The sequence below is a fragment of the Colius striatus genome, chromosome 3 (genome assembly GCF_028858725.1).
Source record: "Colius striatus isolate bColStr4 chromosome 3, bColStr4.1.hap1, whole genome shotgun sequence".
Taxonomy (NCBI): Eukaryota; Metazoa; Chordata; class Aves; order Coliiformes; family Coliidae; genus Colius; species Colius striatus.
The window spans coordinates 85,680,914-85,707,291 of NC_084761.1; the positions used below are offsets into that span (position 1 = coordinate 85,680,914).

The window sequence follows — 26,378 nt, forward strand, 5'->3', positions numbered from 1 at the left end:
CTGACTTAATTTACATCAGTAGTAGCTATTGTTAAATCAATGGCACTATAGTGAGAAAAAAGCAGGAGTCTGGTTACACAGAGGCTTCAGGGCCTCTGACTTTACTGTCTTATGCTGTGTAACATTTTAGAAGTAGTTATGTTGGTCCTCAATCCTGTCTGTAGTTCTGTGGATGAGTAGCACTTTCCTTCAGAAGAGGTCCTGCTGCTTCAGTGGAGGTTGTGTAAGGCTACATTTAGTGTAAGTAGGATCAAACATGAATTGGCATGATTTTACTTCAATTCCTACTTTTAAAATAAGTTCTCATTTGTTAAGCATAAGGATGATAAAATCAGATCCAGTGGTGTGTTTCAAGTCATGCTCTCATCACAGAAAAGGGAATCAATAAAATTCACACTGATGGAATTTTAAAAAATAGTAATTTTATGGTAGTGAGATCTTCACTTTGACTATTGCATTTTATAGGAATTGCATTTTAGACTCAGCTAAGAAACATGAACAAACCAAACCATTTCGGTAAAATTTTTTACTTTCTGTCTCTTTTTTTGAGAGTTTTGTCTTTGAATATTTGTCATTGTTTATGAAATGTGAGTGAAGTCTTTCCTAGCACAGCTGAATCCAGACACAGTAGATACACGAAAATGATATATTCAGCATATGTTAAATTGACATTATCAAGCCAACAAAAGAAAACTCAGAGGAAATTATTGCTGTGCCCTGAGGTATATCAAAGATATTTTTGTATTTTAAACTTTAAATTGGTCTGTGCTCTTATTCTGGATGCCAAAGTGCAGCTGTGTTGGCAGCACAGCCGCTGTCATAAAAGGGTCACTTTGAAAGTCATGAGGATTGTTCAATCTGAAATGCCATGAGGGAAGAAAAAACATCTCTTGGATGTGAAACACAAAGAAAGGTGTGATTGCACATCTGTAGACATAAAAGTACAGAAATGAATGCAGTATCAGTATTATTGCCTAAAACAAGCATTTACAGAGCTTTGTGTGATGTTCTTTTAGCTTCTCTATTTAGGGTAGGATGTAAGAATGTCTAATACTCATGATCTCCTACAGAGCCATACTTAGACTACTTTCTTTTAGTCTACTTGAAGAAAGAGTTTGGAGCTTGCTTGAGTGGAAAAAAACTGTTCGTACTAGGCAAGTGTATGATGTTAAAAATAAACAAATAACCTGATGTTGGTATATATTTAATTAAAAAGTGGTAGATTTGAAAGTTTAAGTTACTTTTGAACATTCCTTTAATTCTGTAAACTAGAAGCCTTTACAGTATCTCCAGCAGAAAAACATCCTTTGATAATGTCAAATAGTTGCTGCATCAGATGTGCAGAGTATTTGTGCAGAAATAACTTTTAGTTTTCCTGGATATGAAAGAAAAACTTGATTTGTGGGCACAACAGTAGATTTAAAACATGATGCACTAAAAGCAGTTAAATATTCCAAATATTAGTTATAATTCATTTGAGAAACTTATGTAATAATCTGGAGATATGTAGTGGCTATGCAGTACGTACCAATCTCAGTTGAAGATTTGCTGAGGGATCTCTGGCCTCCATCCTCTGCCCCATTGTACTACTCCATTGCTTCAGGCTGCCATCCATCCAACTCCTCATGATTGGCATTTTATCATCCCAGCTGCCAACTGTCACAGCCTGCCATACTGATGCCGTTGCTTTAATTAATGTGGGCTGTAAATCAGCATATCTTAAGTTACCTTTTCTGGTTTTCTCTAACAATGGAAAAAGCTCCTGCCCACACTTGGGGGCAGAAGAATTTTCAGCTACTTCTATTAAGTCAAGGAGATGAACAGATGGGAAGCTTAAGGGCTTCACGTGAGAATTGCTGTTCAGTGGCCAAACTGAGATTTGGGGCATTTAAGAAATAAAGCTAGAATTGCTTTCAATCTGGTGCTGCATCTTCATTGAACTTGGAGGGGGGAGAAGATAACATGTACCTTGAATATATTAAATATAGTGTCATTCAAAATGTGTTTTGCAATTAATACCTGGTTTATGTTTTAATACTGTTTGGAGAGCAGTGTAGAGTAAATGTGTAGCTTTTAACAATCTGTTACAGAAGTTATTTGAATTATTTATAATTATTGGAACTTCTAAAGAAAAATGAACCATTAGTATTTGAAAGATAACCATATCTGTTGGATAAAGAAATTGCTAGAAATGAGACATGGACTTTTTAGCATCAGGAAAACTTATGACGTTTATCCCTTTAACAATAGATTTTTTAAATTACCTTAATTGAAGCTTTCAGAATGTGAATGCTTTGACAGTTTAGGGCACTCCTCTTACCTGAACTAGCATGTTTTCCTGAATGATCGTTAATTACTTGCTGATGGCTCACAATTCCAACACTCAAGAAATTTACTGCTTGGAAAATGCACCTGTGTATTTTAGAGTTTCGTGTAACTGTGAAAAATGTATTTACAGAAAAGCTATGTAAGTGACTCAGGTACATTGGTCAGATTACTGGGGACTGGATATGGAAAGCCTAGTAAAAAAAATGTGGTTTCTTCTGTGAAATAGTATAAGATATTTATACTTACAAAAATGCAATGTAATAAATATATAGAACAGTAAATGTAGAACTAATGAATGTAAGACTAGATTTTTTTTTTTCCCTGTGCTCAGGCACAGTGCAAAGTGAAGCAAAATTCTGCGACCGTTTAATCTATTTTTGGCTAAACTCCATGGCTAGCATTTAAATACAAATGTTTACTAATTTCATGTTGCAATTAAAGTTGTTTTAGAGTCTAGAGAGTGTTTCTTTATAGCCAACCTACTACATAGAAAGCTAAATAAACAGCAGTAAGAGACTTCCAGGGAAAAAAATAGGTGAGAAATAAAATTGCATGAACTAAGGTAGTCAGATGGTGTCAGTTTGATCGAGTAAGCAGTTGGTTCCTTTGAATATCCAGACGTTATCTGTCATACTCAAGAAACTTCAGGGCTTTGGGAACATGCAGTTACATCTTTGATAACTTCTTTTTTCTGAATTTCATCAGAAAGTTTTATGTGTGTCATCACAGCAAGACTGTCAGTATCTTCCATAAAGCTGGTACTTCTAGTCAAAAGGGCACCCTCTAGTACTCTCTTAATTTTCCTTTCTGTTTGGTAACAAACACATATTACTGTTTGCTGTATCTATCTTGGTTATCAGCCATAGTAAAGAAATTAAAAATGTTGTTCTACATTTAGTGCTCTCCATACCTTGTCTGTCATCTTGGAGCAGCAGCCAACTTCTTAAGTTACTGGCATTTGAGGCCTCATGTCGTAAAGACTACAGTTTCCAGAAATCATAAACAGTGAAGAAATGTTCTGTTGCTTATCTTAAACAGGAGAAGGAGGACAAGTAGAGATTTTCCAATCCACTATTTTTATTGTTCGAGTCCATCAGGATCAATGCAGCTATCCAGTTATGTAATTGTGCACTGCTACTATGATTAATTTGTTCATTAAAATATTTCAAAAGGAAAGGCTGACATGTTATATGGAGTTTTCAAGACTATTAGCTTGCATAGGTTCATAACCAGCATCATTTTGTGCTCATGGACTGTCAACCTGAATTCCTGACAAGGGAAATCATGTCTAAAGACTTTCTGGTTTTTTTTCAGTTGAGTATTGGAGAAGTAATAAGCCTAGACTAGATAGAATTTGGGGTTTTTTCTGTTTCCAGTCCTGTCATAGTGATGACTGTGTGAATATTTCACTTACCTAGGACTGAACACACTTGTGAGTCTTTAGTTCAGGTATTTCCAAGATACTGCCATCTCTATAGTGGATGAAAATCTAAATGATAGTTCTGTGCTTTTATTAACGTAAAAACAGTCTCATCATTGAACTCATCATTGAGATAATTGTTTTTAACAATGTAACATTAACAGTTAATCAGTAATCATAAATGTTACTGAGAATAATTATAAAATTCATTATAGCATAAAGGCTCTTAGTCATAGTTCAGCAAAGAAATTTTTTATTCACATTCAAATAGAAGAATAGAAAGTCAGGCTATAATTAGGATTCTGATATGATAGAATGAATATGAAAATATAGCAGAAATGTTAAAAAGACTCAATATACAGTTAAAACTGTATTTTAAAAGTGTATTTTTGTAATTAAAAGTATGCAGAACTATAATTGTGAAGCAAAAAGGAATATTGCTAAGTACTGTTGCTAAGTAGAAATTTAATGATGATCAGTTTTTAAGAAGAAAAAAATAGCATATACACACACAAAAAACCAAACAATGGCAAAAAATAAATCACAGAATACCCCACCAGATAGAAAGTGTTACCAAAACACACCAAAAATGGATATTTTGGATTTGTACAGCAGTTGGCAGAATGGCCTATATCTGGACCGATGGTTTCTATTACAATTTAAAAGGAAAAAAAGGAAAAGCTATATAAAAAAATAAGATATTGCTCAGGCTTCCAGGAAATAGTTGTACTTAAAAGGAATTTATATAATTTATGTAAAGACCAATATCTTAAAAGTACTGAAATTATTGGGGTTCATCAATTATCTAGTAAGTATTTTGCCTTCACTAAACAAATTTTCAGAGAAAAATGATTGTCAGTAAATGTTCATAAAATTCTGCTAGAGAATGCTCCCTTATGGAACTGAAAATTGCAGGAAAATGCAACTAATTGTTATACAAGACGGGGAGAATTTCACTGAAGAAGAAATTATCAGATGATTCAGATAAGGGTATTCTTAAGTCTTTTTCATTACAAAATTAAATGGAATATCTGCTTTAAAAATAGTTGCCAAAATGGAAGTAGAAGGAATATTGTGTGGCATCCGTGTTAGCTAATAGCTTTGTTATTGTTTGCCAATCATTTTAGTGTAAATTACTTGTGAACCAAAGATTAATATTTTAACTAAGGATGTTGCAACATAGTATATCAGTGTTTTTATTCAGGGCCATTGCTTAGTTTGTTTGTTTACCCTAAATGATGTGGGTTACCTTGCACCAACAAAGTTCAGAATGCCTCCAGAACTGGCTTTTCATATGCTGTTAAGATAAACAGGTTTTGTAGATGCTAAACCAAAGGCCAGTTAATCAGTGCAAAAATCCTTTCCACACAGTATTATATTAAAAACTAGACTATTAATAACTAGAGGTACTAGTTATTGAGTTTGGGCAGGTTTTGTATTATTATGGTGTTACCATAGAATAGTAGAATCATAGAATGGTAGGGGTTGGAAGGGACCTTTAGAGATCATCTAGTCCAACCCCCCTGCAGAAGCAGGGTCACCTAGATCAGGTCACATAGGAACATGTCCAGGCGGGTCTTGAAGATCTCCAAAGAAGGAGACTCCACAACCCCTCTGGGCAGCCTGTGCCAGGGCTCCCTCACCCTCAGAGTGAAATAGGTTTTCCTTATGTTTCAATGGAACTTTTTGTGTTCCAGCTTCATCCCCTCAACCCCTTGTCCTGTGGCTAGATACTATAGAGAAAATGCTCCAACCGTCTGACATCCACCATTTATATACTTGTAAATATTAATGAGTTATGGCTTGCACTTTTGGTTTGCACTTTTCTAAGGCAGAAAAGACTGCTCTTCAAATGCTACAAATTAATGTTGTTAATGAACTATACTCTTTTATACAGGCAAAGTGTCTGTTTTTCTTAATTCTGTTGAGATCAATAGATCTTGATGAGATCAAAAGTCCTCCTGTGGAGAAGAGATGGAGCCGTACCAGAATCTACAGCCTGAAGCTGTGACTTGGTACACCCCATCATACATTCTGCCTCTGGTTCTCTCAACAGGATTAGCTGGGTAATACAGATATCATACCAGACTCAGTAACGTTGTTATTTGGTGGGATATTAATCTGCCAAATACTATGTACAAGTTAGAATAATCTCATGGGTTACAAAACACCTCTTTAAAGACTGAGATATGTATTTTGCAAAATTCTTATGTAAGCTATGGACCCATGGAGATGGAAGAAACTCAGTAGTTACACTGCATCCCTCATCAGCAGTACTCCTGCAGTATGTTTTCCCATGGACTTTGGTGGGGGTTTTTATGGTCGTTTGCAGTAGGTTGGTTGGTTGAGTTTTTTAGCTAAGATTTGGGTAGAAACTAACAGCCTTTTGCTTTATCTCTGAAGACTATTAGGTTGATTTTGCAGCAGTTCTCTTCAAAGATCTTTGTCTCGCTTCCATTACTTCTCTCCCACAGCTGCCCTCTGGATTGTTCTTTGCCCCTTGAATTGCAAACATTTTATTGAGATAGTTATCTCCCAACCCTATCAGGATCTATCAGTCTTCTCTACTTGCCTTGCCTTACAGTCAAAAGCTTGTTTACTTGATCTTGTCTATATTTTTTTTCCCAAAACAGAATGTTGTTGCAAAGCAATTGTCTATTTTCTCAAAATGTCTGTCTTTGAAGATTCCTCCTCTTAAAGTATGTAGATGGGAAGTCTGGGAGCTCTTGTCCTAACCAGAGCTCTCAGGATTTACAGACTCCCTCCTGGATGGGCAAAATTTGGAGTGATGCGTCAAGTAGGAGGCGACAAGTCTGTGTGGCCATGGGTGGCCTAGACACAGTTTTCTCTTGAATCTGGATTGAAAGATGAGCTGATGGCTCAGGGAGTGAGTTCCTTTCTCTTTACTGGTTCTTAGGGCATAAAATTTCCTTTGTTTTTAGAGGTGAGTTACCAATGTAATAAATATCCCTCATTTGTATTAGGCATTTATTATTTTAATAGTCTAATTTAATAAGTAATATGTATAGTTATTACTTCAGCTCCCAGATAGGTACTGTATAAAAACAGAACAAAGATCCTGGTATTTTTCTTCCTTTTTCATATTTTCTGTATTCAGATTTTTGCACTGAATCATGTAAATTCTGCTAACCAGTATTTATTTGTAATTGCTCACTGAACAAAACAGTAAATATATGTACTTTGTTTTTCATATGAAAACATGTTGATACTTGTTTAAATTTAAATATTTGTTTGAAAATCTCTAGCATGTATACCAAGAATAGGATTTCTGTTCTAGCATTCCAACTTCATACATGAAAGACTGTTGAGTTGAGATTCTGTGTGTTCACCAGCACATGATGTTAAGTGCATCTGGACTAATTACAGAGGGAAATGAGTAAAATGCATAGATACAGAAGTAGTGTTGCATGTGTAATTCTGTCATCTGGGCTTCATCTATTTTTGTTAAACAGCCATTGATAAGTCCTGCAATAAGAGATATGTAGTTTGCAATAGTTGTAACATACCAACGGTATAATCTTTCATTAATGGCACTGCAGTATGTTAAGAGCTTCTTCCATTATGTTTACTGCAATGCTGAAATGAATGAAGTATTACAAATGAATCACTATCATTATTGTGCTCAATGCATTACCTCTTTAAATTCATGTTCAGAAGCTTCCCTGCTGAAAAACTGCTACAGGAAATCCTAATATACATTTTTTATTTTATCATCATATGTAAATAAAGCTGTTTAATTGTGAAAATTTTGTGCAAAATCTTCCAAGGGAAATGCTAATGCCAGGTTCATCCCTCATGAGAAAAAAAAAATCAGTTAGCTTTTTGGCAAAATTATTTCAACCACGTTCAAAAATGTATTGCAAGGAGGCTGACTGTAGGAAATGGTTGATGACACATCATCATACAGTGAGCTCCACAGTTCAGATACAACTGACCTAATCAAAGCTTACTACAGCTTTCTTCAACCCCAGGCAACCAGATTTCTCTCAAAAGAAAACAGGTTCCAGGAGAAAAGGATTCTTTCAGCACACCTCTGACACCTTGAAATGACTTGAGGATGAACTCCTGGGTCTATAGGTTCAACTGATCTCAAGTGCCTCCTCTTTTTGTGTCTTAAGGCTTGACGTTTTTCCTTCAAGTTCCTCAAATTTCTTTTTCACTTCACTCAGTTGTAGTGTGTTCTTCACAGTGGTATGGCTCTTGGCAGGCTTTTGCATCTCCTACTCTGCATCCTAGTAAGGTTCATGTCTCTGCTATTCCAGGCATATAACAATATGCAGCAGTGACCTGGCTTCATTTAGTTTCTCAAGTTTCTAGACCTGGCCTGTCTTTCACATACCTTACCTATTGCTTTTAAGGTTCCTTGGTTCCTCACTCTAATTTCTCCCAAGTCATCATTTACAGAAACTGGCTTTCTCTGTTTTGTAATGGAGATCCTTGTCTATGCCACAAGAAAGTCTGGAAGTCTGTCAGTGCCACCTTTCCCATTCCTTTACAGAACATTTGAAAGAGCACAGGGGAACTGCTATTTTTTTTTGTTTCAGATATTGCAAAATACTATTTTTACCATCACTAGATTAATTGATTATTTTTCAAATTAGATTGAAGAACTTTTGTGGCAAGTATGACTAAGAATAAATTTCAGCAATGATTAATATGTATCTAGAAATTACATTTGAATTTCAAGGAGCTTTTTTTCCTTGAAATAGAATGCCCATGCATTTTTATTTCCATAACATTTATACTTTCTGATATGTTTCTGTTATTTTGGGGTGTTTTTTTTGTCTTTTCTTGCCTCTGGCTTTTTTCGTCTCATGTACAATGTGTGTTTTCCCAAATGGATCTCAAACAGCCTTTTTCATTATACTGACAAGAGCAGCAACACTTCTGTAGATTGTCCTACAGCAAAGACATGATAGAATAAATGATCATAAATAAATCATCTTACATGATTTCTGTGTTTCCAGTCCTTCCTTGCCTCCCACCTCTGCCGAGGGGCAAGTGTCCTGGCAAACCACTGCCTCACAAGGCATTTCAGACTTGAAACATATGCTGATAGAAAAGATTTGGTTGTTGTTTTGCCTGCTGTATCATAGGATTTGAACCCAAATCCCAGTGCTTGGATTTTGTTGTTATGCGTGTTCAGCTGTTTATTAAACCTGTTCAAAATGCTATTGGTCACAGAATTCAGATACTACATATGGCCTGTAGACAGACACTAACCTGCAGTTTGTATGAAACTGTCCATATCTCAGTTTTCTGTATTTATAAAGTAGGAATAACCAAATGTATTTGTTCTGTACTTTTTTGGGAGCAATTTATACTGGCAGTCTTAGGGACAGAAGGTTCAGTTGAAGCCTTTGCCACAATTGTAGGTATATTGTCCCAAAAAGTCACATTAGCTAATGATGGAGAGTGATGCTTACCAATATATATAACTTTGCAGCATCACATTGCCTTTCTTTTATGCACATATTCATGGTCTCTGCATCTTAAAGGTCTGGAAAGGAGAAATATCTGATAACATGTGACATCTGCATGTCCTGTTATATGTTCACAAGTTCCTATCTCGTACTGCTCATAGTACAGCTTCTGGTGTATATGTTTAAGTGTAGTGCCCTTGAGCGTAAGGAGGTACATGACGAATCATCATTGTAAAGCCCTTAAAGATGAATTCACAGCTGTCCAAGAGTAAGAGTGGTGCAGAAGATAACCACGTAGATCAAGCAAAGACGTGCAAGAAGATCTCATGGATGGATAGGTCTTTGGTGGTATTTTAATATATATATCTTTTGGAAGTCAGGATTATTATAGAGGTCTTTGAAAGGAAGTGTGTCTATTGATATGTTTTGATTTTTCACACTAGCTTATTAAAGTGCTTAAAACAGAGAAAGGACTTGCGTAGTACATGTGTACATGGATCTCACCTACAAAGCTAAGTGGTAAGGCATGTAATACCAGTGCACATGGTAACCTAGGGGTAGAAATCGGTAGTGCCAGAATATTGAACACCTGCTTGGTGTTGTTGGCTTTACATTTCTCTAAACAGATGAAATAATTCTGCAAGTAGATGCATATCTAATGTGCAACATTAGCTGAAATGTGTAGCCAATCAATAAATGCAATCCATGTTTTAATCTATAAAAACAGAACTATTTCTATAGAAATATCCTGTTGGAATGAAGGAAGCCAAAGATCATAAATTAGGACTTTCAGCTACTAGACAGTTATTTCCCAGGAGTTGTTGTCAGTGCTATACAAATAGTCTACTGCTTAAGAGGAAGGAAACACGACTGACAAATGTGGTATTCAGCTGAGCTTATTATTACATAGATCCTTGGCTAATGGCAGAAACAACTTGCCAGAGTACCAGCAGTATCTCTCATAAGGAAATGTATTAAGTAAGCATTAATGAAAAGTATGTTCATAGAGAGAGAAGTTAATGTTTTGTCTTTTTTATTGCTGAAATAAAATGAGTAATAATTGTGTAAAAAATACTGTTTAATATCTTATGAGCCAACTTTTCAACCATCAAGGTCTAAAAGTATTTTGGAGTATTTCTGAATTTTTGTAATTTCAAATATTTTAGTAGAAGTAATCATTCCTATTTATAATAAAAAGCTCATCACATAGTACTCTGCAAGCTGTCGTGTGGCTTCACTGCTCTGTTACCAGCTTGCCATCACTGAAAGAGGAGATGCAGTGGCATGGAAGTGTCGCTTCTCTGAAATATGATTTACTGTTCAGATGAGGGAGCCCTGGCACAGGCTACCCAGGGAGAGTGTGGGGGCTCCTTCTCTGGAGGTTTTCAAAATCTGCCTGGATACATTCCTGTGTGATTTCATCTAGAGGGACTTCCTTTAGCAAGGGGTGTGTACTAGATATCTCTAAAGGTCCCTTCCAACCCCAACCGTTCTGTCGTTCTGTGATTTTGACAAATGACATTTTACTGGCTCAGAAGACCCTGCATGTACACCTGAGCAGAGAGCTGTAGAGCAGTGCTAGTCGCTGAGGTGTGCAACACAGACCATGTTCATCTCTGTAAGTGAAACAGCTGCTGGCAGAAATTTACTAAAACCACTGACTCGTTGGACCCTGTTTCAGGTGGGATTCCGTTTGTCCTCACTGGGGAGCTTTTCCAGCAGTCGCAGAGGCCAGCCGCGTTCATGATAGCTGGGACGGTCAACTGGCTCTCCAACTTCGCAGTCGGCCTGCTCTTCCCTTTCATCCAGGTACCCAACATCCTCAATAATCAATATACTATTATATAGTTGGTATAGTGTGATATGTGATGTTTGAATACAACTTTCACATTATAACAAATATCTTTTTATTGAAGTGGATGAAATTCCCACCATGTTTGTGATACAGGTCAGTTGTGCTTACCCACACGTCTCCTTGTTTGAATGTCTCAGAGGAAATTGTTCTGCAATAGAAAAATTAACTGTGGGCAACCTTATATGGCAAATTCCCTGCAGAAGTGCTTTAGCAATGCAATCTGATGGCTGTGTCTGGAGTTCACGGCCACTGATGGTGATTGCCATTGCCTTTTTCTTCAACCTTTAGGCTACTCATTTTCTGGTTTACCCTATGCTTTCAGAATCCTTATTAGTCTCATTGGGGAACAGATGCTCTCTGCTCCCTTCTCAGTCTGAGCTTGGCTTCACAGCTGTCTCTCTGGTTAGTCTTTTATCTTCTTCAGCTGGTTCTTTCCTGCTGTAGCCTAGATGCTGCACACCAGATTCCCCAGGCTCCCAAAAGCTTCACATTTAGTGGATTGCTTTGTTTCCTTGGCTGAGCTAGTTGCATGGAAGACAGAGATCAGTTTCAATACTAACTGGTATTAGTATTTTAAGAAGATATGTTTATTTTCTTTAAAAAATGAAAAGTACAATGCAAAGTGCAACATAAAACAGAATTTTTGCCCTCTGATTCTTAAGAACACTTCATCACTGTTGATGTGTCTTTGTATGGCAAAGAGGCTTCAAGCTCCTTCCTATTCAAAATTACACCGAGGTCCTTTTCCTGACCATGAGCATCTCCCAGTGACCATCTGCACTTTCTGGAGCTCACACAGGAGCTGACTATCTCAGGAGCTGAAAGACAGCTGCTCTTGACTGACCATCTCCAAACTCTTTATAGAGCCATTCTTCTCCACTGATAACAGTTTGAGAGTAAAGCCCACAACTACAGGACAAAATGAAGAAGTCATTACTTTTTGTAAATGCACTGAGGAAAATACTAGTGGCATAGGGAAAGGGCACAGCAAGAATTGAGCCCTCCAGTCTACTTGCAGGCCCTCACACACAGGAAACAGATTTTGGATTACTCTTCAAATCAGAGTAAGCAGATTTCAAAGCAGAGTAAGAGATTTGAATAACAGACAAGGAAGTGTTACTGCTGTTCCTGTCTTCTTACATCTAAAAGTTAAATGATATTGCAGTATCCTTTGCATAACAGTACTTGCAGATACTGTAAAATTATATCGTACTGTAAGACTTTATTCATTTTCATTTGACAAGTATAACTGCTTTTACTAAGCAGTACTGTTTAAAATTACCCGTATGAGATAGTTTATGGGAAAACTTAAAAGCCTTATAAAGTCTGATCCTTAATCTAAGTTAGATACTTAATTTAAAATCTGTTATAAAACGAAAAAGTCTCTAGTAGTTGTGATTACTTGGATCACCTTCAAAAGTCCATATGAGTATAAAGGCTGTCATCCTTCCAAACTCTGTGCTAATAGTAACTTCAATTAAACTGCACAGAGCTGTAAGTCTTAAGAGCTTGTTTTAATACTGAAATCAGTGAGTGTTTTTCACCAGTTTCAGAGTGTTTTCACCAGCTTCAGTTCCAGGTTAGACATTTAAGGTGAGATTTTCAAAAGCAGGTAGAGACACAATTCTTTTTCTACTGAGGTAATTAGAACATCTACCAAATAACAGAAAGAATGAGACGATTCCCTTGCATTTTTGAAAACCTAACTTTAGTCATGAGTATCAGTATGGTCCAGGAGTCAGCCATGAGCTCATCCAGCAAATGGATGCTTCTGTGTGATTTAATAGCTGTTTCTCCAAGAAGATATGGGCTGCCTGTTTAAGCAGTATTTGATACTACCTTCCATGCTGACTGGCCAGGCACTAGTGGTCCCACTGCCTGCCTCTGTGGCATCTGGGCAGGTGGAAGTGAACAAGGTCTCAAATCCAGAGGCTCATAATCAAGACACTTTTTTTTGTTAAGTTTTTAAATTACCCAGAGTCATTTAAGGAATAATTACATTCCTCGAATATTGTGGCTTCTTCCTTCTGCACAAAGCTGGAGAGTTACCTGAGCATTGGCTGGCTGTAGGATCTGGATTCATGCAATGCAGATCTCTCTCTTCTGGTCCTGCTAATCCCATCTGAGAGATCATCTGATGGGAAGGAACTGTTTAAAAAGACCCTCAGTAAATTCAAAGTAAAACGTGAACTACATTCTCTAACTTCTCATATGCACATTAAAGCTTTCAGAGTGATTTAGTGAGAATCCATATGAAGCTTGCTGTAGCTTTGGGGAATTTGTCATTTTGTGTCATAAAAATTTCCCATTGTGTGATTACAAAATTACCGGTTTAGTTTTCATGAAGGTAAATTATATTTCCACCTTGCAGAGTTTTTGGTTTTCACTTCTTTAAAAAGTAATAAAGAGAAAAATCTTTGAGTTCGTACCTCATTATCCAAGTAGTGACTTAGACTTTGATTTTTAAAGCTTTTTCAAAAGATCAACTGTAAGCTTACTTCTTTCCCTAACTTTCACTTCTTTTCTATTTCAGTCAAACTTCTTAAAATTCAGCTTGTGAGTCACTTGTTTCTTACAAAAAGGCAATAACCTCTGCTTAGCTCATTTTTGTAAGTCTAAAACAGGGGGAAAAAATCTTTTAAATGCCTTCACAGAACACTTGCATAATTTCTTCTGTGTATAAAAATAGTAACCTGATTGCTTGAGCAGCAGCAGACACTTTTTTGATCTACAGAATTATCCCAGACATTTGGAAACAAATACGTTAACTACAGAGTTACTCCAAAAATCAGCCAGTAGTTAGTTCTCAAATGTCCCCAATTAACTGATTTGAAAGCCTGGATTTTCTCCCCTCAACCATCTGTATATATATATAATAGAATAAAAACACTGACTTGAGTCATACATTAAAATGTATGGATGAGATTGAAAAGCCAGTATACAAATCAATGTTTTGCAAATGAAAAAAGAGTTTAAATGTGGCTACTGTTCCAGCCCTCATCACTGCCTATTTGAGAAATTTGTTTGTGTGAAGGACTGGAACTGACGTTACATGGATACTAAATTGAATCCACAAGTACATTTGATTTGGTGTGATTACGAGGAGGTGTCAACACATGAGAATTTAAAAAATCTTTTATTTAGTGCCAAATAAAGTATTTGAAGAAGGATTATTGCATATGAACTTGGAACATAATGAGAAATTATAAGAGATTTGGGTTTAGGTCTGAAGGTATTTCAGGCTTGTGTTTAATGTGGGGCTAGAGCTTGTGAAATGTCGAACATGTCACCTTGAGAGAGGCTCAACCGTTATCTCCTTCCCAGTGCCATCACTTGAGAAGGAAGGCATGACACTTTTATGAACAAGGTGTTAAGAGACACAGACATCTTTGATAAGCCAGTAGACTAGAAATGCATGAAACAGTTCATAAAGACATGGTGATCCCTCCTTTCAAAGTGTTTCAGTGCTGCTACAGGTGCTACAACTGTGTTGTAATCCTCTGTTGTTTAGGTGTCAAATCTCAAAATTCTCATTCCTGCATTCCTGAGTATTTGGTATAACTGAGTAAGCACTTCATCCCTCTGCCCTCTCCTCTGCCTTTGGAGTAAAAGTTTTGGGCAACTGTGGATTTAATTATAGAATATATCCTGCTGGAATGGACAACAGGGGGTCTTTGGTCCAGCCTCTTGCTCAAAGAGGTTCAACTGTGAGACTAGACCAAGTTCCTCAGGAACTTGTCCAGTGTGTCTTAAAAACCTCAAAATTTTGGTACTTCTATGTTAGTATACTTTTAAATTCAGAGGATTCAGTAATCAAAACTGATGATTAGCTAAAATGCAACCAGAAGTTGGCTGTTTTCTGAGAATAGTTCTAATCTCAGTATTAAAAAAACAAATATTAATGACTGTCAAGCTTGAGTTGGAATAAAACTCAGTGAGATGTTGGAAAAGAAATTGAGACATCCTGCTGCTCACCAATATATTTTATAGGGTAAACCATGACAAATGTTTCATTCTGTCTTAACAATTGGATACTTTTTTATGAGAGCACAAATGTTGTTGATGCTGCTGTTATCTCCTGTAGGAGTAAGCCATTGGGAAGATCTTTTCCTGCTGGGAGTAGAACTGGCACTGCCACCAACTCAGTGAGCAGGAGGCCCACCTTCACCAAGCCATGCTTTACATGAGGATCTTCCTTATCACTAGAGGTTTCCTCTTTAAATGCCTTGGTTCTGCCTCTGTTCTAATCTCATTGATGACAATATATAACTAAACCACACCTCCAGATAACAAATTTGAATATGTCTGATTTTCTAGTTAAATCCACTGACTGGAATGGATGGCACTAGCAGAATAACTAGTACTTCATTCCATATTTATTTTAGCCAAAGGAAATTCTAGGGGGAATTCTTGGTGAATATGTAAGTTTTATAAAGTAAGTAATTCTGGATATTTCAGTACATTCAACTGCATCCTTAGACAGAAACATTCTTTTCAAAAATTACATTGTGAGGTATTTTATAAACCCTGTAGGTTGCTAAGAAGCTTAATACATGATATCAATTACTCTTCAACTAGAATTCTCAAAGAGATTTAAAAAAAGAGGCAATCTTTTTACACAAGGAGCAAAAGCATACCTGTTTCTAAGCAGCATAAAGGAGAATTTTAGAGGTCTTTTCTTTTTGTTCTGCCTGCTTTCTTGCTGGTAATATGCATTTTTAATTTAGATTTGCATTTGCAGTACTTTTAGCATGAGATTAATTATAGCAGTGGTTATATGGCTTCTAGTTTTCCCAAGAGAATAGGTGATGTGGAGAATACTTTGCTAACTGTTGTTCCAAAATACAGATCCTGACAGACATCAATTCTTAATTTTCTTTCCTAGAAAGAGACTTCACACTATGAAAGTGTGAATGTTTGTATAGTAGGCATGAGAATAAGTTTTCTTTAAGGTCAAGTCAGTTAAGAGCATCTTCTTCACTGTCAGTGGGAAGGATGTTGGTCTGGAAAATATGCAAAGCTATTTTCTTGTACCAAGCTACTTGATAACTAAATACAGATACACTAGGAACAATATTAGTGCCTGTTTTCATGTTAGTACTGCACAATCTCCAGCAACAATGTGTTATCTCTCCCTACTTGTCCACAGCTCAGAACAAACTGGGATTGTATTTGAACCTAAACCTCTGCTCAGAAAAGGGTCTTGAAGCATGAGAAACTTAGATTCACATCCCTGCTTATTTGGAAACTGTGTTTCACTTTCAACATGGCACTTGAAATCAGCTTCATAGGTAGTAGTTTACTGATCCAGTAGAATGTTCTGAGCAATCTTACTAATGTAATCAAGAGCTGCGTTGCCAAATGTTGATACACGCCTTTATCTGCAAGACTGATCATAAAGTACCCAATGATAGATGAGACCATACACTCAAAAAAATCAGGTGATTGCAGTGGTGGTTGCTCTTAGTTGAGGTTATATAGAAAGAATAAAGCACTTAAGAGACTATGGTACATGTTTTTAAAAAGAGGATGCTGTTTTACTGCCATCTGCACCGTGTCCAGCAGCCTGGTCAGAGCTGAATAGTAATGTCAGTTAGAGGATTCAGCTCCTCAGCTGCACATGTCCCCAGCCCAGGTGGCTTTTGCCTGTCAGATAGGAGCAGAGACTTGCTTTTCAGGTTTCTGAAGCCATCATGAGGCATAATAAAACAGTTTAATCAAAATCTATTGGAATTGATTATTTTATGGGTTGATCCAATAAATGTGAAGTTAGCATTTAATGAGGTCCAGCAAAAGGTCCTCTGCAGTAACTGAGCATCACAAAGAGTTGGTTCAGATAGCAGGTCTAGCACTTTGATACCCAGCTTAGTTTAGAAAAGCTTCCAGTCATGCCAGACCCACTTGCATTTTCTTCCCCGTTCTTTATTTCTCTTGAGTCCAGGCTTGTTTCTGTTCACTGATTTCACCAGCAAGAAGGGTGGTGAAGCAGAGATGATACATGTTGTATTTTCAGATAACTTCGTCAGGAAGGATATTAGGAAACCTTTTAATCATGAGGATAGTGTAACTGTAATGATGTGTGGAGAAATTGTAGTTTGTCCACTATGAGAAATCTATAAAGACAAGCAGACAGATGTTTGTCAAGAACTGAAGCTGCCTTGGTTGCAGAATTGACTGGCTGACATCTGTGTTCCTGGTTTTCTGTGAGTTTATTGACATTTTGAAGCTTTAAGAGCAGAAAACATCTCTCATTAAGTGTACACACAGCATGTGGCTCCTTTACAGGTCCTTCAAGCTTGTTTTGTTTGTTACTGTGATACATCACCATCACTGCAAGAGGAACTGCTGCAGGCTATGATGGCAGGAGAATCCTGTCAAAAAAAATTAGAAAACAATTGCAATTACTCCTCTCCTTGTGGCACAGAAAGAATATTGTGATGATACTTTGGGATAAATCTTGAAAAATGCAGAAAAAATAAGAGTAAGAAACAGCAAAAATTTCAGTGAACTTGGAGAGGAAGAAAGCAAACCTAAAAATACTCTGTCTGGAGAAAAAGATTTGAGAAAGGCCAGCTGCAAACAAATGACGAGGGAGAAAAGTTCACTACTTTTTTTCGGTTCAAAGCATTAAACTTCTCTGACAAATCAGAGAAAACCTTGTGAATTTCAGAACAGCTTGAGCAAAAAATCAAGCATCCATGAAATCTCTAACCTGAAGGCCTTCAAGGTTATATTAGTCATCCCTCTGTAAGCTCTGCTACCATTTCATATATTCCTTCCTCTATGGATAATGAGAGGAAACAGGTCATTTTCCCTTTGGCAGTAGTGACTCATTATAAAAAAAACCTCAGCAACTATGACCAGAGGAACCTATATATTCTTGTCTGGTTTAAGGTGCATTCTATAAAGTATCACTTCTGCATTAGTATTTCCTAATTGCACTAGAGTATATCTCATGTGTACAGTACTCACCACTGAAGATTTCATACCTCTTAATAAGGTATTGGTTGATTCAGTTAAATTTAAAACAGAAAAAGAAACATTTCTAACTTCATCCTTCAACCATCAGATACTTTATTTCCTGCAAAAAGTTTGTTTGTTTAATCTTCTGTTGAGGAGAACAAAGTGGGGGGTTTGATATACTTTTAATGGTTGGCTGAAGAGTTCCTGTGAAAATATTTCATGCAGTGGAGTTTCTCACAAACCATAAGGAATTCGTCATCCCACAGGATATTTCTTCCAGTCCTTGATTTAAAGAAAAACTTCATAAAAGAAAGAATAATGTATGGCTAAATAACATATGAAACAAATATGCTTGCTTGTCCATAAGCCTCCTGCCTTCTCTTTCTCACAGGCACACATAGAACCCATTTCCTAAGCACTCAAATGAACAAAACGCAAACCTTGTCAATGTGTACATACACAAATGGATATAGACGCACCCTTGTTAATTTAGCCAGACTCAAATTGTTACTTGTGGACGTTGTTTGGCATTGCCTCCTTGATTTTGTGTTTTCATTTTTATGTCGCTGGAAACAAAATCTGCAGCCTTGCCTGACTTTGCTGGAGCTTGCCATCAAAAAATCTGTTTCAAAGAGTGAGTGATAGCTGATAGAAATTGGTATGCTGAGGAGGTGCTGGAGCGTGGAGAGCAGTGATACTTGGTAAATTGGAAACAGGAGTGTATGGATGTGTGGAAATAGGTGCAGTGAGCCTCAAACAGGTTGAGGGGACAACAAACTACAGCAGCAGAAATGCATAATCTAAATGGCTTGAAAACCTCTGTCGCAAAAGAATAGGCTTGTGTTAAGCTGTTACTCTTCAGTAAGTCCACAGGGACAGACTTCTGTGTTCCAGTGGTGTAGCAGGATCTGAAATTACCTGTTACCTAGAAAAATTTAAGAGATATATTAATTTGCTATTTATTTTATTGAAATTGGAATCTTAGTACGGATATACTAAACTACACTGTAGAAAAGCATGCTTTGCCTTTCCAGTGGCAAACTAGAACCAGATGTAAGCATGAGAGGAAATTAGTAATTTTTATCCACTGTGAATATTCTTGAGGTTTCATCCTTGGTTCGGTAAACATCTCTTGTATTACCTTTGCCCACTGTTGCTCTGTTGCCTCATGTGCATCCCACCTCTCACTGGGTTATGGTGATAGCAGCTGGCTGAGCATATGTCTACCTCTGCTTTGTACTCTTCTTTACAGCCCCTGTGCTCTCCTCATTCAACTGGCCTTCAGTTTGATGATTGTGCTTCAGCAGAGAGATCCATCTCAGCACAACTGTTCCATCTCAACAACCAAAACTGACTGCCCAGAGCCCTCCTTTTCCACCTTTCTGCCCTGCAGAGAGCAGCTGCATCTTTAATACTTCTCCAGTTCCCTCTCTATCTCATCAGCAGTTTTCCAGAACAATTCATCTTTGGGCTTTCCTCTTATTACAAAAGTTTGGCAGAGAAATACCTAGTTATGATTACAGGACCACTGAGTGAAAAGCTGTTTTTACTCCTCTCTGGGGTTTAACTTTTAACTTTGACACCATGGGCTACAACTCTACAGTAAGAAGAGGATGAGTTTTGAAATTCTTAGAAGGACTGGGGAAGTGATCAATGGAGGTCTTCAAATCTCTCCACATGGTTGTACTATAAAATTATGTACCCCTCTATCGAATTGACAAAGAACTGTATTGCTGCTATGGTTTCCAAGGAAAAAGAAAGGACTCAGGTGACGTTCATTTAGAACCTGTGCCTGTATCTTTTATTGTTAACATTTACAAATACCTAAAGGGTGAGTGTCAGGAGGTTGGGACATCCCTTTTTTCTATAGTAGCTAGCAACAGGACAAGGGATAATGGGATGAAGCTGGAACACAAAAAGTTGCACTTAAATATAACAAAAAAATATTTCACTGTGAGAGTGATGGAGCAGTGGCACAGGCTGCCAGAGGGGTTGTGGAGTCTCCTTCCTTGGAGGTCTTCAAGACCCACCTGGACATGTTCCTATGTGACCTGATCTAGGTGAACCTGCTTCTGCAGGGAGGTTGGACGAGATGATCTCTAAAGGTCCCTTCCAACCCCTACCATTCTGTGATTCTATGAAATGCGAAGAACCTCTTTTTCATCTTGGCAGGCCAACATATAGTTCCTGAGGAGTGCAGAGTATGTTTTTCCCCTCTTTTAATTTTTCCACAGGAGAAACTTGTGTTATCTCGAAATGAGATACAAAGGCATAGTTTTCTTACAGCATTTTTGCAGTAAGACTGAAGCAATGACAGTAATAAACTGTGAAATATTTTGCAGCACTCTGGCAGAGCAGTAGCCTAGATTATCTCAGTTTTGCAAGGACTGATTAAAGTCACTGTGCAGATTGAACGTTTTGTCCGGCTATAAAAAGACAGCTTGATTTTATAAAGCCAAAATAGTTATATATCGTGTCATCTCTTTTTTTTTTTTTTGTATTGTTTCTCTGTAGTTGGAAATCACAATACATTGATAAAGCAGATATATGTTGTTCTATAAGTTCCAAAAATGAACACTGAGACCTTAGTGAATACTTGCATAAAAAGCTTAAGTTATAGATAGGTGCCTGGTTCTTCAGGGTGAGAAACCAGGCAAGTGATAGATGTTACCTCTGTAATTCTCTTCTGATTCACTGGCAATGAAAAAATGAAGTGCATTTTTTGATGGACGAACAAGTCACTTGATTTGTGTCAGGCTTCAATAACATCTGAGAAACTGATGGAAAGTTTTGGGGCTGTCCTGTCGCACCCCATCGATGTCTCTCCCACACTCATGTGTGTTTTCACAGGAAGGTTCAGCCAAAAGGTGATAGTGTATTCTGAGGGATGGCAAACATTAGGAAAACCTTGAAAATAACTTTAAAAATTATATTAATGTTTTTGTTTTCAGAAAATTAGAACAATGGACAGTGTAAGGTCATGCACAAAGAAGGATATGAAGGAGATTATAAAGTAAAAAGACAGTGTGGGACAAAAGATCAATTTTAAATGTTTATTATGAAAAGCTGCCTGTATCCTCTGTAGTTGTGATTAGGAAACACCTTTTCAATGGAGAAATCCTTGGCATTCAGTGCTGCGGTTTGCCTAACCTTTCAGCATAAGGGCAATAAAATGAGGAGACAGCTCCAGATGTGCAGCTCTGCAGCCTGTCATAGATTGCGCCATTTCTGAGATGGTATGTGGAGGTCTAATTCTGCTGCCCTCGCATAGAAGGTCAGGGTTGGCACTTTGATTGCCAGATAATGACACTGAGAGGCAGAGGCAGAACAAACAGCTGTGTGGACATCGTGCTTTAGTGAGTGCTTTTATTAGCAGGGGTTTTTAATGAGATGCTCAGAGACAACACCTTGAATTTTCATGTCTCTTCTTCGTATAACCATTTTACTTACATTAGGATAGAAGACATGTGCAAGTAGTAAAGTACAAATTGTAACTAGCTAGAAATGGGGTAAACTTTCATTTTCTTTTATTTTTGGCTCTTTAAAGTATCTTGAAAAATAACTTGCTTGGATCTGTGATCCAGATGAAGCTCAGTATGCCATAGGATACAGATGCTACAACACTTATAGCCTTAGTTCAGATTGCTTACTAGTATGATGAAAAGACCTATAAGTGTGTTTATTTTCTTCCTTTCAGAAACTAATTTATTTCTGCCTGTGAAGTAATATTTCTGAGTCATCATACTTCTTACTGGAGGCTCTCCTGCACTTCAGCTCTGAACCTTCCTTACTTTTACTCTTGAGATTTTCCTTCTTTTGCATCAAGATTCATTTACCCAGCAAGACTGCATTTTGATTTTTTTATTTATTTCCTTACCATGTAATAATACCCCTTGACTTTTTCTATTATACAGTACAAGAATTTCTATTACAAAGGTGTACCCAGAAGCCTATACATAGATTCCCTCAGCCAAACTGTTTTAGGCTTTTGCAAATACATCTCATATTTTAAAAAAGAATAGTGCCCTTGTATTAAAGGAAAATGGCTAAAGTTCCCCTCAGAGATGAGAAAATGAAATGTAGACTTATCAGAAGATTAGATATGAGAAAAAATGCTCTTAATTAGAAGCATCCCACTTGAAGTATAAAATACAAGGATGTGTTAACTTTTTTATGAGGAAGTAGTGTGAGGGTTGAGATTGAAACTGGAGTTCGTGTCTGGAAATGTCTCTATTTTTGCTTAAGAAATATGTTTCGTGCTCTCTCTCCTTAATTGTCGTGCTGAACTTCAGATTATATCTGAAACTGCAGAAGGACAAGGAGTAATGGACACAAACTTTCTCATCCATTTGATTCCATGACTTCTATTAACTTGAAGAAAAGTGAATAAATTCAAATGTCTGCTTAAATAACTGGTTCACTGTCGATCGTTTTAGTAAGATATCTAACCATTATTATTTGACCTCACCGCTTCAAAATCCAGTTTGACCCCCATCTAATGACTCATGGCAACTTCGCAATGCAAGCACCCATTGCCAGTGTAAGGGAGCTTTGCAAGATCAGAATTTAGAATCACATTTTTGCTGGGAGGAACCAAAAGTTCTGGTTTTAAAGTATTTTTTTGTTGAACTGGCTAAATCTGATTCAGCATTTGTTCATTTTCTCGTTTATTTTGCTGTATCTCCCCTAGAATATTTGTTTTCCTGTTTTCAGTATCACAGTCCTGTTTAGAATTTAACTTCTGCCACAGACAGCGTTGTCAGTAAGCAGCCATTGTTAAATAGCATGTGATGATGTTCCGCTCAACTACTTTTACCATTTTCCACACCATGGTGTTCACAGCGTGTAAGCTATTAGCAGGAGGACTGTTCTCAGCTAGCAGACTTCAGAAGTGTCAAATTGTTAATTTTTTTTTTATCAAAAACAGAAATTTGATCATCTCAGTACCAAGTTTTTTATTTGTTTCAGTTTATATTTTAGCTTGAAGAAACAACCTCTTCTGCGCATTCATTCTGGACACATTAAGTCTGTTTATAATGGTAAAACTTAAGTATTGTTTTCCATCTTTAAAAGGAGTGGAGGAAATGCCTGTACATTCTGCCTAATATGTATAGCAGCCCGATGCAAGCAGGGAATATGCTTGTTAACCTCTTTGCTTAAGGAAGTGTGGCTGAGCTGCACCAATTTATTCATGCACCTTGCTTATGCACCTACATCTCATCTGCAACATCATGTTTTGACTGCTTGCTATGCCTGCGATCTGATCTGGGAGAATTGCTTCAGTCTTTTGACTTATCTTTTTTTTTTGTGGTAGTTGCATTCGAGTCTTAGGTGAACCATTTCCTGGTTTTCCTTTTTTTGACAAATACAGAACTTTGATCAGATGCAGAAAAGAGAAGATAAAAATGAGTAAGTCAGGATTCAGCTGGCAGGACATTTTCAGAAATGCTGTTTTAAATAGCCTCCTTAGAAAGCGGGTATGAAAATAGAAGGTGATGTGTTTAGAAGTTCATGTTTGACTTTTAAATATCCTGTAAAGCAATAGCCCTCACCGGCTTTGTAAAAAATCCAGTGTAAAACTTGCTTTGAAGAGATTTTATTAGCCTGCTGACTATCTAGGAAAAGGCTGTAGGTATCCAAGGTACTTTCCTCTAGAGATTGCATCAAAAAGTGTGTCTACTAATTGCTTGCCTTCCCCTGGGAGGGCAGATAACCTTCAGTAACCCACAGAAAGCCTAGTCTTTCTTCTGAACAAGTATCTGTGAGTCTATCAATAGATAGTGTGTTGTTATTTAGGGAGCCACCTGAAACTTTGGGCAACTTTGAGTCTTGGATGTTCATGCAGGAGGATGTACTGAAGAAATGTTAGGGGAAATCATGGCTTCAAATACTGTTAAAGAAGTGTTTTCCTAGCTCTGGCAAGCCTACATGGAGTTGGAGGAGGAGAAGTGCCTTTGTGAAGGTGGCAGCTTGTTCTGAACCTGCGCAGTGCATGCAGGCAGTCTGAGGAGACTTCCCTGAGCAGATGTGGCAGTGGGGTATGGATGAGGCTTGTTCTGTGCCTCCTGCGAAGCCAGAGTTGCTGCTGTTAGGAGCTGAGTGTAAGGAAGTAACGTGGCCTTACACGATAAAGCTGAGAAGTAGTAGAAACCTTTTCTTGAATCTGTTCTGTATTTATGTAGAGTTTCCATTCAGAATTGGCTTGCTTTTGCTTCTTCATCCTTCCCTTCCTCTTTTAATCCTCCCCTCCAGCTGTTTGGATTTGGTATTTTTTCAGAAGAGTCAAAATACTCTTCAGGCAGCTACAAGTACTCAGTTTTTTAAGTGAGGTTTTGATGCTTCTGTCCCAGGTAGTTAATGAAATAAAAGTCAAAAAATATAGAAAAATATTCACCTTTTCAAATTTTATCATGTATAATGTTATTTTTTAATTATTGCGAATGCACATATCAGTAAAGTATCTTCAGACTTTATTCATTGGGCCAAATGTACAAAGCTGCAGAGTATCTGTTTTGCCACCAAAGACTATAACTCAAGTTTTTCCTCAGTTTTTTTGCTTTCACTATAGCCCAAGATAAGCAAAACTCTTGAGTTCTACTTCTAGAGTGCCAGCAGCAGAGTCTTTATAGATGCCTTATCTTCAATAAGTTGAAAGGAGTAAAACAAAGGGGGACCATAAATTTGGAGATTACAAATGTCGTAAATGAGAGAGGTTTCATGGGCATGATATAGTATAATATAATATAAATTAAGATAAAGGATGGTGATTTCATGGAACAAAGATACAGATCCATTTTCCTGTCAGATCCGTCTATCAGTATCATTTCTATAGTAGCCATCATTCGGTAACTCAACATTTCTCCATTTCCCAGCACATTATCCTACCTCCTGGATCCCTTGATGAGCCCATCAGATATGCTGTGGCCAATCTATTAATTGTTGCATGCCTCAGGTCTTGCCTCCAGCACCAGGCAATCCAGAATACATTAAAAATGGATGGAAGTGAATGAACATCTTGACTGATCTGTACCCCATCCATATCCCACTAAGAGTTTCTGTTAAGTTACAGTTTGAGATTAAATATTTTCCTTCTGCTTTATACTTTCCTACTGTGCTACATCCTTTTTCAGTGTGAGGTACAGGTAGAAGGTTTTGTGCTTATAACAAGTAATTTGATTCACATGTGAAATTCTTCTGTGCCAAATGTACAGGTTTGGTAGATATGAGTTGAAATCTGATTGAGTTAGGAATACAAATGTTTGTTTTTCCTGTGAGTGTAAAATAATAACCAGCTTTAAGGAAATATTATGGCTGAAGACTAGGTGGTGAGAAAAGGGTATTCTGAGATTACCCTGCAGTGTTTTCATGCAGGAATAATAGCTCTGTTGTGTTAATCCTGCTGAACTCAAGGAGTGCAAATCCTTTGTCACTTCCCACAGTTCCATTTGTAGGTTTTATAACAAAATGAAGTTTTTAGCTTATTCTCTGTGGGACTTCAGTTGAAGGTCCTTAAGGGCTACTTCTAAAGGGATCTGCAGAAATTAAGGAGAGCAGGTTTATTACCAATAACTATATTATGTAAAACAGTTGCAAATAAAAGATGACTCATGAGTTCAGTTCAATTAAAAAAGATTTAAGGAAACATAAATCAAAAAAGAAAAGGTTTAAGAAGACATGAATCAAAGAAGATACTAAATGCTAATTTACATCATGGACAGCAAAGAAATAAAATAGGAGTAAGACAGGTGGGACAAAGTTGTGGCTGTACCACGAATAGATACAGGTAGGTTGTGGTATCTGATTGGCCGGCTTATTCATACTGGGCATTAATGGTTTGTTTTCTTCACTGAGGAGATGTAGTTTAATGAAGATTTTTAAAAGAAAAAGCATGAGTCCAGATTGGAGCTTTGTCATTTGTCTGAACATTTTCAAATGCAGAAGATCCAGATGTAAAATTTGAATTCTTAACATGGCAGGGGGACTTAAGAGACACTGTGAAATTATTTTTTCCTGTCTACTAAATCCACTTGTTTCTGCCTCTGTATAAGCTTTAATGTCATATCAATTCCACCCCATTACCGATGCTCTCTGACTTGTGATTGTCAGGTTGCTCAGGAGTTGATTCTCCTAGGAATTAACAAAAAAAGCACTGATGATCTCAGGAGTCCACAGTCTTGAGTTCAAGGGCTGAACTAGGTAATGAATTATCCATTGTGACTAGGCAGGGTGAAAATCAGCCATGGTATTAAAAAACTCTTTTCTGCAGCTGCTTTTTCATCTTTTTTTCTTGTTCCATACATATTCATATTCAAATTCATATTTTTCTTCTACATCATATATGATGTATACTGAGAAAGTGAAGCGTAAA

The 26,378-nt window shown here is 37.2% G+C and overlaps 1 protein-coding gene across 1 annotated transcript in view; it reads left to right on the top strand.

Moving 5' to 3' along the window:
* SLC2A9 (solute carrier family 2 member 9) overlaps positions 1-26,378 on the top strand; it is a 95,117-nt gene that overhangs the window by 65,863 nt on the left and 2,876 nt on the right. The window contains exon 11 of the mRNA XM_061992534.1: positions 10,874-11,001. Coding sequence (XP_061848518.1) covers positions 10,874-11,001 — 128 coding nt within the window. The remainder of the gene's footprint in view (positions 1-10,873; positions 11,002-26,378) is intronic.